This window comes from Arvicanthis niloticus, chromosome 1 (genome assembly GCF_011762505.2).
Source record: "Arvicanthis niloticus isolate mArvNil1 chromosome 1, mArvNil1.pat.X, whole genome shotgun sequence".
Lineage (NCBI taxonomy): Eukaryota > Metazoa > Chordata > Mammalia > Rodentia > Muridae > Arvicanthis > Arvicanthis niloticus.
In genome coordinates, this window is record NC_047658.1 from 19,526,487 (window position 1) to 19,539,120 (window position 12,634).

General features: G+C 49.5%; 1 protein-coding gene across 4 annotated transcripts; it reads right to left on the minus strand.

Annotated features, from left to right (window-relative positions):
* Nucleotides 1–1,536: 1,536 nt before the first annotated feature.
* Syngr4 (synaptogyrin 4) lies at nt 1,537–12,633 on the minus strand. 4 transcript variants are annotated; one of them, XM_076934377.1, is made up of 6 exons: nt 12,302–12,633; nt 12,089–12,184; nt 11,556–11,756; nt 4,340–4,577; nt 3,011–3,150; nt 1,897–2,774 (listed from the first exon to the last, which is right to left on the minus strand). In XM_076934377.1, the coding sequence occupies exons 3-6, from the start codon at nt 11,646–11,648 to the stop codon at nt 2,541–2,543; spliced, it is 705 nt and encodes a 234-aa protein (XP_076790492.1). In that variant the 5' UTR covers nt 11,649–11,756; nt 12,089–12,184; nt 12,302–12,633; the 3' UTR covers nt 1,897–2,540. The 4 variants fall into 4 exon arrangements, with proteins under 4 accessions (XP_034372614.1, XP_076790492.1, XP_076790486.1 ...); XM_034516723.2 differs by lacking the exon at nt 12,089–12,184 and having other exon boundaries at nt 1,537–2,774; XM_076934371.1 differs by having other exon boundaries at nt 12,089–12,633.
* Between the last annotated feature and the right edge of the window lies 1 nt (nt 12,634).

The window sequence follows — 12,634 nt, forward strand, 5'->3', positions numbered from 1 at the left end:
ATGTGTACTATTTGTATGCCTGGTGCCCACATAGGCCAGGAGTAAACTAGATCTTTATACTACAGTCTGGATTTCTGGCCCCTTTAAAAGAAGTCAGAGAGTTTAGCAGTGGTGGTCATCATTCAGACAGCAGCAGATGGTTGAAGTTGAGTAGATGGGACGCCTGCATTTGCCACGTTGCTAGTTCTTGCCCATGAGATGTTACTATTTATTATTGGGATGATCCTGATGTGATTTTGTTTATAGAGTTAAAAAGCAAATGAAAGCTGGGCATGCGCTCTAGAGGCAGAGGCAGGCAGATCTCTGTAAGTTCGAGGCCAGCCTGGTCTGCAAAGTGAGTTCCAGAATAGCCAGGGCTACACACACATACACTGTCTCAAAAAATCAGAACAACAGAACAAAAACAAATAAACAAAAAACCAAAAGTAAAAACAAAAAATCTACAAATGATGGGCTCCACACCTGGCCATTTCTGACTTCCTATCTCTGCCTGGCTCTTGTCAGTGTCAGGATAATTTTTCGTTTGTTACAAAAGGATCAAATTCTGGGCCTTGTATGCATCCTAGGCAAGGGGTCCTTCGTTGAGCTCTGCCCCAGCCAGCATCTGGATTTTGATCCTTGGTTCCAACTTATTTTGTCCTTTGAGAACTTCCCAGTTCTTAGTTGTATCTGATTCCAGTTCTTTGGACAAGCTCAGGGACTGGGACTGACCTTTCCAGAGGACGTGCCATGCCTCCATAGCACATGGATGCTCTCATTTGGCCCTCAGCCCCACTTCATAAATGAGAAAAGTAAGGCAGCGGAGGATAACCTGCAAAGATGGGGGTGGGGCTTGTTCCTGGACTTCCGGTTCCAGAGCCCTTGTGTCTACCTCGTGTGTGGTGTTTTAGTGGTCCTTCTGTTTAGAATACAAAGTGCCCAAAGTCAGGTAGAACACAAGTGCATGATGTTGGAAGGTCCCCGACTGCTCATCCCTGGGTGCCTCTTTGAATATGGTTTAAGAACCAATCCATCTAACAGAAACCACATTAAACGTTGAAGACCTTCCACTCCTGGCAGCATAGAAGACTCAGGCCCATTTCCCAGGGCAGAGGGCCTCTGTCACTCCCCTATCTTCTCCTCTGCATTGGGCCAATGCTGTGTGGTCTCTGTGCCCGACACAGGAAGCCGTCACAAAGGACATGCTGGAACCTAAATCTGACCTCCTAACCTGTGTCTCTGTCTAGTTTGTAAACGCTCTGTAGGCCCTGCCAACCCTTGTGCAGGTTTGACTGCATGTATGTCAGGGTCTCACAGGTCCTAGGCTGGCCTCCAATCCCTGTCTTGAACTTGAACTTATGGTCCTCCTGCTTCTGTCCGGAGAGACTGGACCACAGATGTGCACGACTGCATCTGGTTTATGTGACGCTAGGGATTGGATGAGGCCAGGGGTCTGTGCGTGCAGAGCAAGCTCTCTACCAACTGACTTACAGCCCGCACTCCTACTTTAAAAAAGTCTGTCACCCACTGATTTCACATACAAAAACCAAACCAAGTCCAAAAACAACAAAAAAAAGACGTTTAGTTGTTTTAGAGAAACCACCAGAAGAATCAAGAGAGGTACTTCTGGTCGGTTGTTCATCCATGACACTTGACATGGCCGACCAAAGTGAGCCATGTTGTGAGGTAAGGCGCACAGTAGATTTCAATAGTTAGATTAAATGGATCTAAATGCTGCATGGTAACATTCAGTTTCAGCTGGCAATGGTGGCACCTGCCTGTAATCCCAGTACTGAGGCTGGGGGATAGTAAGTTCCAGGCTGGTCTAAGCTACACAATGAGATCTTGTTTTACAAAGAAAAAAAGAAAAGTTGAATCTTCATATTGATTATTCATTGAAACAGTAACACATTGGATATATTAAGTTAAATGAAATATATTAAAAATTAACTTGTTTTCTCAATGAAGTCTTGAGAAAGTTTCTGTGTCCTCAACCCCATGGCTGGCTGGAAGGTAAAGGTCATCTCTCTGGCACATGGTGCCCCCTGCCTGCTCCCTCCTAGCAGGTCTGTGGCCTGGTGCCCCTGGCGGGGGTGTCTAGAGTAGGAACCTTGCCTGTTTCCCAGGAGCCGTCAATGTATTTGAAGGCCCAGCTCTCTCCCGCATGGCTCTTGTTTATGGACTCCATGCCCTGACTGAGCCTTACACACAGTGCTGCTGACCACCTTCAGCTCTGGGGTAAAGAGCTTGGGCGGCTGCACCAGTGCTGTGCTTTCTCACTGGGACTCTGAGGAGAATGTCATTTCTCCCTCAGTCTCAGATGTAGCATGATCTCATTGTGTCCTTGTGCCTCCTCTTCAAGACCGATGTGGGCTCAAGGTGCAGGAAACATGGCAGTTTCCAGCCTGCTCTCAGCTGGGTGCTGGTGCTTGGGGGTAGCACAGAAATATACCTGTTGCAATGGTCTCCTCCTGCCACTCAAGGGATGAGAGAGGAACAGACAGGACAGGGTTGTTCAGAAACCCCTCAGAGGGGGCTATTTACTCATGTGTATAGGCTGTTTAGCTGTCTGGCATCATAACCAGGCGTGGGGCCTTTGGAGTAGTCATGTAGGGGGACAGGGCTGAGCTGCTGTAACTCAGACTGTTGGGGCCTGTGATAGGAGGGTTGGCGGGGTTAGTGGTGGATGATGGGGAGAGGGTGTTCAGCACCACACTACCCTCCTCCAGGGAGCGCTTGTAGGGGACTGGAGCCTCGTCTCGGAGGTCCTGGAAGGCTAGGTAGGCCTGGAGTATCTGTGGGCAGGAAAGGGCAGGATTTAAGTTGGCTAGGATGGGAAGGGAGGCCCCCGGGCGGCCTGGAGGATGCAGTGGATTGCTGTCTGCTCACTGCCCAGAGGTGCCCAGGATGGGGATGTCTGAGGAAGGCAGGCTTAGAGATGACAGCAGAGGCCCAGGGAGAGTCCTGGCCCTAGTCACTAGATGTATAGCCCTCCAACCCACCCTGGAGTGGGGCCAGGGCTTGTCCTCACCCAGACAGGGACGGAGAAGAAAGAGAAGGCAATGGCTGCCTTGGCGCTGCTGTTCCCCAAGAGGAAGTGCTTGGACTTCGAATGCTGCCACTGGCTGGCTAGGAAGCAGAAGGCCACAAACCAGACACCTGCCCAGAGGACTGGAGGGGTAAGGAAAGAAGAGACCTGGAAGAGCATGCTGGAGCAGGGGCAAGGTGTGCTAGGGGTGGGCTAGAGAGTCTCGGGACACACCCTGGTGCTAACCCAAATCCCCAAAAGCCAACTTTTGGAGTGGAGCTCCCACGTCTAATATAGCACACTTTCAGCTTCAACTTCATCAGAATCACAGAGAAACCCAGTTCCCTGTGGGCCAGCCACATCTGATGTGCTCAGGAGCTATATGTGAAGGGGTCCTTCACCCAGAGGACGGTACCTTCCCACTGCGGAGGCTCTCTGACAGAAGCAGCCTCTGGCCTTGAGGTGCTAGGAATGGCTCCTGGGGAGGGGCAGAGAGGCAGTGTGAAGAGGGCCTGAGGGTCTGGGTATAAAGAATGGGCTTAGAGGGCTGGAGAGATGGCTTAGTGTTTAAGAACACTGGCTGCTCTTCGGTCCTGAGTTCAATTCCCAGCAACCACATGGTGTGGCTCACAATCGTCTACAGTGGGACCTGATGCCCTCTTCTGGTATGCAGGTGTATATGCAGATAGAGCACTCACATAAAATAAATAAGTCTTTAAAACAATTAAGAATGGGCTTAGTGCTTTCTGTGTGCCAAACTTTCTAGACAGTGGGACATGGTTATGGAGGCTGTGCTGTGTTTTGAAGCATAGGATTGCCATTCTCAAGGAAGCAGTGGCTCAGACACATGACCACCTCTGCCTCAGTTTTTCTTGTAGAATGAGAAGATAGGCAGGACTTATCCCTAGAGCTCTTCTTAGAGCTGAGGAGAGGAGGCACATACTTGATGTGTGCCTAACCCTGGGAAGCCCAGCAGGTGTCCATGTGGCACCCGGAACTCAGTTCACACTCAGAATCCCTGCAAGGCAGTCTTCATCCTAGCTTTCGCTGAGGGCCCTTCGTCAAATTCCATCAAAAGCCACACAGTGGGCTTTTCAGGCTATGTGTAGTGGGCTATGGAGATGAATGTGAGGGGAAAGCCACTTGGGCTAGAGGCAGAGGGGACTAAAAGGAACAAGGACTAGAAGATGCTTCTGGGAGGAGCCATATAGTCAGACTCTCACAGTGGGAGGACCATCAGGCACAGGTTTTGTGGATGGCCCAGGACTGAGCTGTAGGCACTGGAGAAGAGCCTGAGAGGAGCAGAGCTCTGCACAGTCCCTTGGAACTCACCAGCCAGAATGAAGTCCAAGAGCTGGAAGGCTGTCTTAAAGCGGGAGCCTACAATGCGGCTCTCATGGGCATCTACAGCAAGGAAGACCAAGCAGCTGAGAAAGGACAGGAAGCCAGCTCCTACTGCAAAGCTACAGGCCATGTGGTTGCTGTTGAGGACGCAGCGGAGCTGAGGAGACTCTGTTCTGTTCTGGTAACCATCAGTTAGTAGAGAGGAAAAGATGACCAGGGAAAAGACCTGTGAATCACAACAGACAGGGTAGACCTCAGTGCTCCTCCAAGATGTCCTTCCCTTTGGGTGGACACCCTGGGGACAGGCCATTCTGCAGCTGCCCTTCCTGTTCCAGCCTCAGAGCCCTGTCTCTGCCTTTCGCCTCCTTCCCTCCCTCTGGGCTCTGGCTTCATCCTTTCCCTACCGTCACCCCAGTCTCCTCCCTGCTCTTCTTGACCGTGGATCCTCAAGGCTCCCGTTCCCCAGGACAGTCCTAGCCCATCACTGTGGCCTCTGCAGCTCTCTTGCTAACTTAACATCTGTCCACTCATCCTTGCTTTGCTCTAGACTTTCCTGCCACCACTCTTACTCAGGGCATAAAAGCTACTAAGAAGTACCCCACACCTGCTCTCCTGGCTCTTGTGTCCCCCTCCTCTCCTTTCCTGGCTCATAAACCCAAAACTCCACCCAAACGCTCTACTCTGTGTTCAGCCCCAATTCATTTAAAAGTTTCTTTTAAAGCATTTTTTTTTTGGAGACTGGGTTTCTTTGTGTAGCCCTGGGTGTCCTGGAACTCTCTTTGTAGACCAGGCTGGCCAAGAACTCAGAGATCTTGCCTCTGCCTCTCGAATGTTGGGAATAAAAGCATGTACCACCACCCCACGGCATGACTCATTTTTTATATTTTATATCTTAAATGTATTCAATATGTATGGGTATTTTGTCTACATGTATGTCTGTGCACTAACTACATGCTTGCAGTGTCCATGGGGGGACAGGAGTTATAGATGGTTTGTGGGCTACTCTATGGGTACTGGAAATTGAACCTGGTACTTCTGGAAGAGCAGCCAGTGCTCTCAACAGCTGAGCCATCTCTCCAGTCCCCATTACTTTTTTTGTTTTTGTTTATGAAGACAAGGAGTCTCTGTTTTGGGTGTCTGGAATTCACTTTGTAGACCAGGCTGGCCTCAAACTTAATAAAACAACCTGCCTCTGTCTTGAGTGCTGGAATCATAGGTGTACACCACCATTGCCCGACATTCTGGCCTCATTTTAAAAAGATTTTTAATTATCCATGTTTGTACAAGTCTATGCTGTGTGTGTGTGTGTGTGTGTGTGTGTGTGTGTGTGTGTGTGTGTAAGCCAGAGGAAGGGAGCACATTTGATTGCTTGGAGCTATAGTTAACAGGTTGTGAGCTAGGTGCTGGGCACCAAATTCTGGTTCTCTGCAAGAGCAGCAAGCAGTCTTAGCTGTCAAGCCATCTCTCCAGCTCCCTCCTCCTCAATTCACTTTTTTGAAATAAATGTTTGAAATAGTCAAAATATACAGGAAAATGTGCAAAGACAAAACAAAGATGCAGTACTGATTACAGAATGAAAATGCCAACATTTTGCTATTTTACTTCACGGGATTTCACAAGCAGCCCTGGCTGACCTTGCGCTCACAATCATCTTCCTGCCTCAGCCTCTGAAGTTCTGGGATTATAAGCATAGGACACGACAACTAGTTTTTGCTTTAGAATTCCTAAGTAAGCAATACAGCACTGCCTTGGTAAGTGCCCTGATCTGTGCACCTGCTTTCTGTGACGCTGGCCTTCAACCACACTGCAACAGAGACACTTTTCTGACAATATGAGACACAGAGGATGAAGAACTAGATGAATTTATCAGCTAGTAAGCAGCAGAGCCTTGACTTGGACTCTGCCTCAAGCTTGATCCCACCTTAAGAACAGTGGTTCCTACCAGCACAAATCTGTGAAAGGCTAAAGCCTGTCACAGTGCAGTGTGACAAGCCCTATGTCAGGCATAGAAGGAACCCATGTGAGTCTACTGGATAGAGTGGAGTGGTTCAGGGTCTTTCTACATGGATGTTACAGGGTGAGAAGGGCTGAGTAGTGGGACTATAGTTTAGAGGGCTGTGAGCAGGGCAGGGCAGGGCAGGATCAGCTCTCAGTGTGGAAACAGCTTTCGAGTAGTGTAGAATTGGCTGGAGGGGTAAGGCTGCATGCTGGGGAGTCAGTGGACAAGGGCTGAACTTTGGGGTGGAAACCAAAGTTCTGGGCCTGAATTTTGGAAGTAATAAGTTGAGATCTGGACCTTAAAGGAGTTTTGCAGGGTATGGTGCATACCTATAATCCATGGTTCTCGACTCTCCTGGTGCTGTGACCTTTAATACAGTTCCCCATGTTGGAGCCCCAACCATAACATTATTCTCATTGCTACTTCATAACTGCAATTTTGCTACTGTGCTGAATGGTAATGTAAATATCTGGCAAGCAGGATACCTGATATGTGACCCCTGTAAAAGGGTTGTTCAACCCCCAAAGGGGTCATGACCCACAGATTGAAGACTTGCATTCAGAAAGTGGACACAGGAGCCAGGAGCCAGCCTCAGCTACATATCCAGTTCCAGGACAGCTTGGGTTTTATGAGACTCTGTCTCAAGAAACAGAAAAAGCAGCACATGCTGAGGTCAGAGCTGGCTCCTTTGGGGATAAAAGGTCTTGAGATAGTCAGTGAGGTGAGGCTGGCATGTAGGTAACATCTGGCCCTCAAAGACCTCAACAGCTTTAAGTTGTGCAAGTTAAAATGTGGGTGCTCAGAGTTGAACTTGAGTCCCCTGGAAGAGTAAGAGCCATCTCTCTAGCCCCTCATTTGAATCCTCATGCATTGAGGAGTTTTTTTTTTTTTTTTTTTTTTTTTTCTCTTTTTGTTTTTCAGGACAGGGTTTCTCTGTGCAGCCCTGGCTGTCCTGGAACTCACTCTGTAGACCAGGCTGGCCTCGAACTCAGAAATCCACCTGCCTCTGCCTCCCAAGTGCTGGGATTAAAGGCGTGCACCACCACCGCCGGGCCACATTGAGGAGTTCTAAGAAGATAGCCAGGACCAGACCCAAGGATTAGAGACATCCTCTGGGGTCATGTGGCCAGTGGACTGGATAAGGGGTCAGGGTGAGGCAGAAGTTCACAGAACAGGTTGGTAGGGAGATCAGAGCCCTGAGCAATCCAGAGACATTTTAGATGTAAAACTGGATCTGGTGATTGATGGGATGTAACTATAAGCAATAAAGTTGTGTAGAAGGAAGAGTGAAAACTTTGATAAAATTTGAACCTCTGGGGACAGGCTCTGCAGAGTAACTCTGGCTCCTTGTTCTTTTTGTGTCTTTTGATATGGGGGTATGAGGTGAAAGACTGGTCCTGATTTACCCTGCCTTTGTCTTGTCCCTCCTTCTCTTTCCTTTGCAGTAATTGCTTTCTAAGCACAGCAATTGGTCTCTTTTCTTGCCAAGAACTTTATAGCTAGTCCATGAAGAAAGGCTGTAAGATAGTCTGGGACAGCTGGTTCTCAACCTGTGGCTCAGATACCCTGCATATCAGGTATTTACATTATAATTTGTAACAGTAGCAAATTTATAGTTATGAAATAGCAATGGAAATAATTTTATGGTTGGGGTCACCACAACACAAGGAACTGTATTAAAGGTCACAGAATGACTCAGTCTTGAGGAAGTACCTTACATGGCTCAGGCCAGGAGAAGACAAGGTGAGGAGAGGAGGCACCTCAGTTATTTCTCAGCTCATACTCTTTCCACCTGTGCTGCCTCCCTGGATCTGTCCTGTGCACCAGTCCACAAAGGGAGTGTTATGAATTCACTTCTACTTTTGATAAATCTACATCACAGTGCAGGAGAAAAGGCCACATGTGTCTGACTCAGGCAAGCCGTGTGGGCTTGAGCAAGTCACTCAGACCTTGGAACCGTATTTTCTCAGTGTGTCTACATTGGGAAGAAGGGGAGCCGGGGCTCAGACCTAGTAAATGCTCAGGACAATGAAGGTTCTCGGAACTCACCTAGGAGGAAGAAGCAGACCCTTAATGTTAACTGCCCTAGAGTAGGGTTTGAGCCCAGTCCTCCTGACTTCCCCAGGGGCTGTCTGTCTATGGTAAAGCCGGGGGCATTGGAATGTGGGGAAGGCCATCAGCTGTCTGGGGATCCCATTTCTTTGAAGCCTGTGTCCAGTCTCTTTTCTGCACCCTCCCTGGCTTGTCTCCAGGGAGAGAGCAAAGATTCATGAGTTAAGGCACTGGTTGGCAGGTAGCTGGAGTACATGAATATCAGCTGCCCAGAGACGCCCACTGAAGAACCAGGCTAGGGAAAGGAGGAGAACGGTGGGGGAGGGAGATGGCAGCATGGGCAAAGTCTGTGACCATAAGGTCTGGCATGGCTGGCTGCCTCTCCCCCAGCTTGCACTGGGCCACACCACCTGGGCTCCCAGCTCTCTTGTCCTTGCCTCTACTTTCCGGGCACTGTTTCCAATGAATGGATCTGAGTTTGACTCCATCAAATGGGTCACCTTGACAAACCACTCAACCTCTAGGAGTCTCCGTTTCTCCTGGGATTATACAACTATGTCCTTGTCATAGGTTGTGGTGAGGATAGAAGGCACCAGGGAGTGGTGTATGACCGTCATAATTCCTCCTTTCTCACAAGGAAGAAAGATAGTGTGGCACCAGTTCCCACCATGCCAGGTTCCTCCAACCCTCTCCTCCCTCACAGTTGAGAGTTATTGCAGGGACAATGCTTGCTATTTAAGGAGAGCTCGGCACATGCCAGCCCCCACTAATCAGCCTGTCTGTGTACTGCCTTGTTTCATCTTCACAGCAGTCTTGCCCAGGAGGTGGTATTAGGACTCTCTGGGTCCAGATGAGGACACAAAGGTTCAGAGAAGATGTTTCAGGTCACACAGGTATAGTCTGACCATGTAAACTACTGAGCCAAAGGGGCATCTCTGGGAATGAAAGGTGCTGTTGTTGGTGGTGGTTATGCCGGAGACAGCCCAGCCAACAGGGTAGTATGTCCCTCTAATGGACACATGGCTAGACTACACCTCAAAGTCAGTCCTGTCTGGACTGTGTTCCAGAGGACAGAGAAGACACTCTCTGGCCTGGGAGCCTGAGGAAAGACTTTGGAGTTTAACCCATGGAGGAGGAGATGGATGCTGACTTCCTGGAGACTGACCCTGAAGAACCAGGTCAGAGGGTTGCTCCTGCTCCCACAACCCTATCTAATCTGTCTAGAGGTAACAACACAACTAGCACAGGCTGGCTGAGCATGGTGGCTCATACCAGTACCCAGGGAGGCTAAAGCAGGAGGACCATTGTGAATTCAAGGCTAGCTTGGGCTAAGCTACAAATTAAGACCCTGTCTCGAAAAACAAAGACAAAGAAAAGACACCTCAGACATCAAACAGGGTGTGTGTGGGCATGAACTCAAGAGATGGTTCAGTGGTTAAGAGTTTACAGTGTGTGTGGTGGTTCGAATGATAACGATCCCACAGGCTCATGTGTTTGATTGTTTTGTTTGTTTGTTTTGAGACAAGGTCTCTCTAATTTACTTTTGGTTGTTTTGGAGCTTGCTATATAGACCAGGCTGGCCTCAAACTCAGGCAAATCCTTCTGCCTCTGCCTATAGAGTGCTAGGATTGAAGGTGTGTGCCACCACACCTTCGCCAAACTCATATATTTGAATGCTTGGTCCCCAGTTGGTGAAACTGTTTGGTAAAGATTAGGAGATGTGGTCTTTTGGGGGAGGTGTGTCACTGGGGTGAACTTTGAGGTTTCAAGTGCCCATGCCATTCCAGGCACTTGAAACCTCAAAGTCAGTCTCTCTCTCTCTCTCTCTCTCTCTCTCTCTCTCTCTCTCTCTCTCTCTCTGGTTCCAACTTGCAGATCAGAGGTAAGCTCTCAACTACTGCTCCAGCACCATGCTTGCCTTGCCTGCTGCCTTGCTCCCTGCCATGATGGTCATGGGCTCCCCCTTTAAAACTGCAAGCAAGTCCCCAATTAAATGCCTTCGTTTCTGAGTTGCCTTGGTTATGGTATCTCTTCACAGCAGTAGGAAAGTAACTAAGACCCACAGCAGGTTGCTCACAACTGGCTCCAACTCTAGTTCCAGGTGACCTGATCCTCTCTGGCCTCCACCAGCACCTGCATGCATGTGGTGCACATAAACTCATGAAGCCACATACATATACTTTAAAAATCTTTAAAAGGAGAAGGAAGCAGTATAGGTCAAAAAGCCCATAGACACAGCTCCTGTACTGATGTTCAGAGAGGGGCAGTGCCTGGTTCCCTTCCAAGGTTGCACAGCATGAGTGGGCTGAATGAGGACTTTGCTCTCAGTGTCCAGCCAGGTCCCTTGGGAGTAGAGTAGTGATGAGAGGACACTCAGAGTGCATCGGCATCACGCCTGGCACAGTGACTACTCACAACTGGTGCCTGGGTCCAGTGCATATTGGCTTCCCAGATCTATGATTTTTTTTTAAAAAAAAACAGATCTCAGAACCTGTTTTCCCTCCTCCACCTGAGAATTAGAAAATGGATGGGTCCTAGTGTCTCCTGGAAGTGAGTGGTGCTGCCCCCTTCCCCGTGTTAACCTTAGTGGATGCTGTTCAATGGACCTTCCTGGTTTGATGAAGTGTCCTGAATCTATGCTGTCCAACTGGAGAGTCATGAGGTACCTGTGGCAACTAAGCCCCCGAAATATGACCACCATGACTGCAGAATGGCCCATCTGAATTAAGTAAGTTGGAACTGGAGTAGCTGCTGTAGCCTGTGGCTACCCCACTGGACAAGCAGTCTTCAAACACCGATGCCACTTATCAAAATTATGAGCTTTTTTTTTGGGGGGGGGGTGGGCTTTACTTTTCTTCTCCTTTGAAGGATTCTTTTTTTCACTTGTTTTCATACATTGTAACCAAGGCTGGCCTCAAACCCGTGACAGTCCTCCTACCTCAGCCTTTCATGTACTGGTATGACAGATTGTGTCCAGATTTGAGAGCTCTTTCTTGTGATGACGTGGTTGATGCTGACAATGGCTAGTGACCAGATACTCAGTAAAAGGTGGCTTCAGTTTTGGGCTCCTGTCTGCTTGCCACCCTGTCTGACCACACTGACCCCTCCCCCTGCTCCCGGATGTCTCCTGTGTCCGGACACCTAGGGTCTCACCCCTCCGAAGATCCGTGAGATGCTCTTTGGTCTCCTCAGAAAGCGCACAGTCTCACTGTCTGCCAGGTCACTCAGGCTTTCAGGGAGGTGCATAGCGGCTGCTCTTCTTTGGGTGTTCTGGGAGGTAGGGGCGGGGGTGTTGGGTGCTGCTTTCTGGGCACCACTGCCTGTGTGCCTCAGACCCACCTCAGAGCTCAGCTGCTGCAAAAAAAGAAAATAGGACTGGGAATGTCAGAGTCAAAGTGCTGGGAGTGGGAAGTATTGGCCCAGGCTTGGGTGGGGATGGATGGGCTGAGGGGCTGTTAGGAGCCCTAAGAACAGAGGGCCCTGAATTTTGGGAATACAAGGATGAGGGTGGTAAGGGGTGGCAGGTCTGCTGGGCCCTCAGAGTGGAGGCATGAGGCAGTGGGGTTAGGGACCCCAGGACATGGGACGCTAGTAAGGGACCTGTAGACTGGTCCTTGAGGGAATGTAGCTACCCCTAGGTATAGAAGACCACGAAGAGCCCAGGAATATTTGAGGTGTTCCTTAACTTGGGTAATTTTCCGTAGCACGAGTCTTGTTTAGGCTTCAGCTCTGTCTCAGGATGACATACTGTGTCAGACTGAAGCCTCGGAAACCAGCGGCCACTGAGTATGAGAGTCGGGGTAACCTTCTTAGACTAGGGGCTTCCTTCCCTTCTAAGGACAGAAGGGAAGGGGCAGAAGTGCTGCGACCCCAGGGGGACGCTGGCTGAAGAGAACCACCTATTCTCCGAGGGCCGAGGACCAGTCACTTGGAGGTAGACTCTTCTGTTTGCCTGGCTTCCTCTTCTGCCAGGCGCCACCTCTAGCCTCCTTTTGGTTCCTCTTTTTCCCGCCTTTTCTATTCTCTCCAGATGATTGGCTGCAGTCAAGTCCCACCTCTTTCCTTGCCTCCTATCCGAACTGACCAGGAAAGGGCGTGGTCTCGGCAGACGTTGGGCGGGTCGCCGTTGGCCCGGCGCGCGCGATGGCCGGACCCAGCTCCAAATAGTGGACCGGGAGACAGGTCTTCGGCGCGTGCGTAGTACCTTAAAAAAAAAAAAAAAAAAAAAAAAA

What these genes read in the sequence shown, in the direction of transcription:
- Syngr4 (XM_034516723.2), bottom strand. Translation starts at nt 11,648, where the DNA reads ATGCACCTCCCTGAAAGCCTGAGTGACCTGGCAGACAGTGAGACTGTG. An exon ending in CTTGGACTTCATTCTGGCTG is followed by an intron (nt 3,151 to 4,339) that starts GTGAGTTCCAAG and finishes TTACCCCTCCAG; the next exon opens with TCCTCTGGGCAGGTGTCTGG. An exon ending in TCTTCTCCGTCCCTGTCTGG is followed by an intron (nt 2,775 to 3,010) that starts GTGAGGACAAGC and finishes TCCTGCCCACAG; the next exon opens with ATACTCCAGGCCTACCTAGC.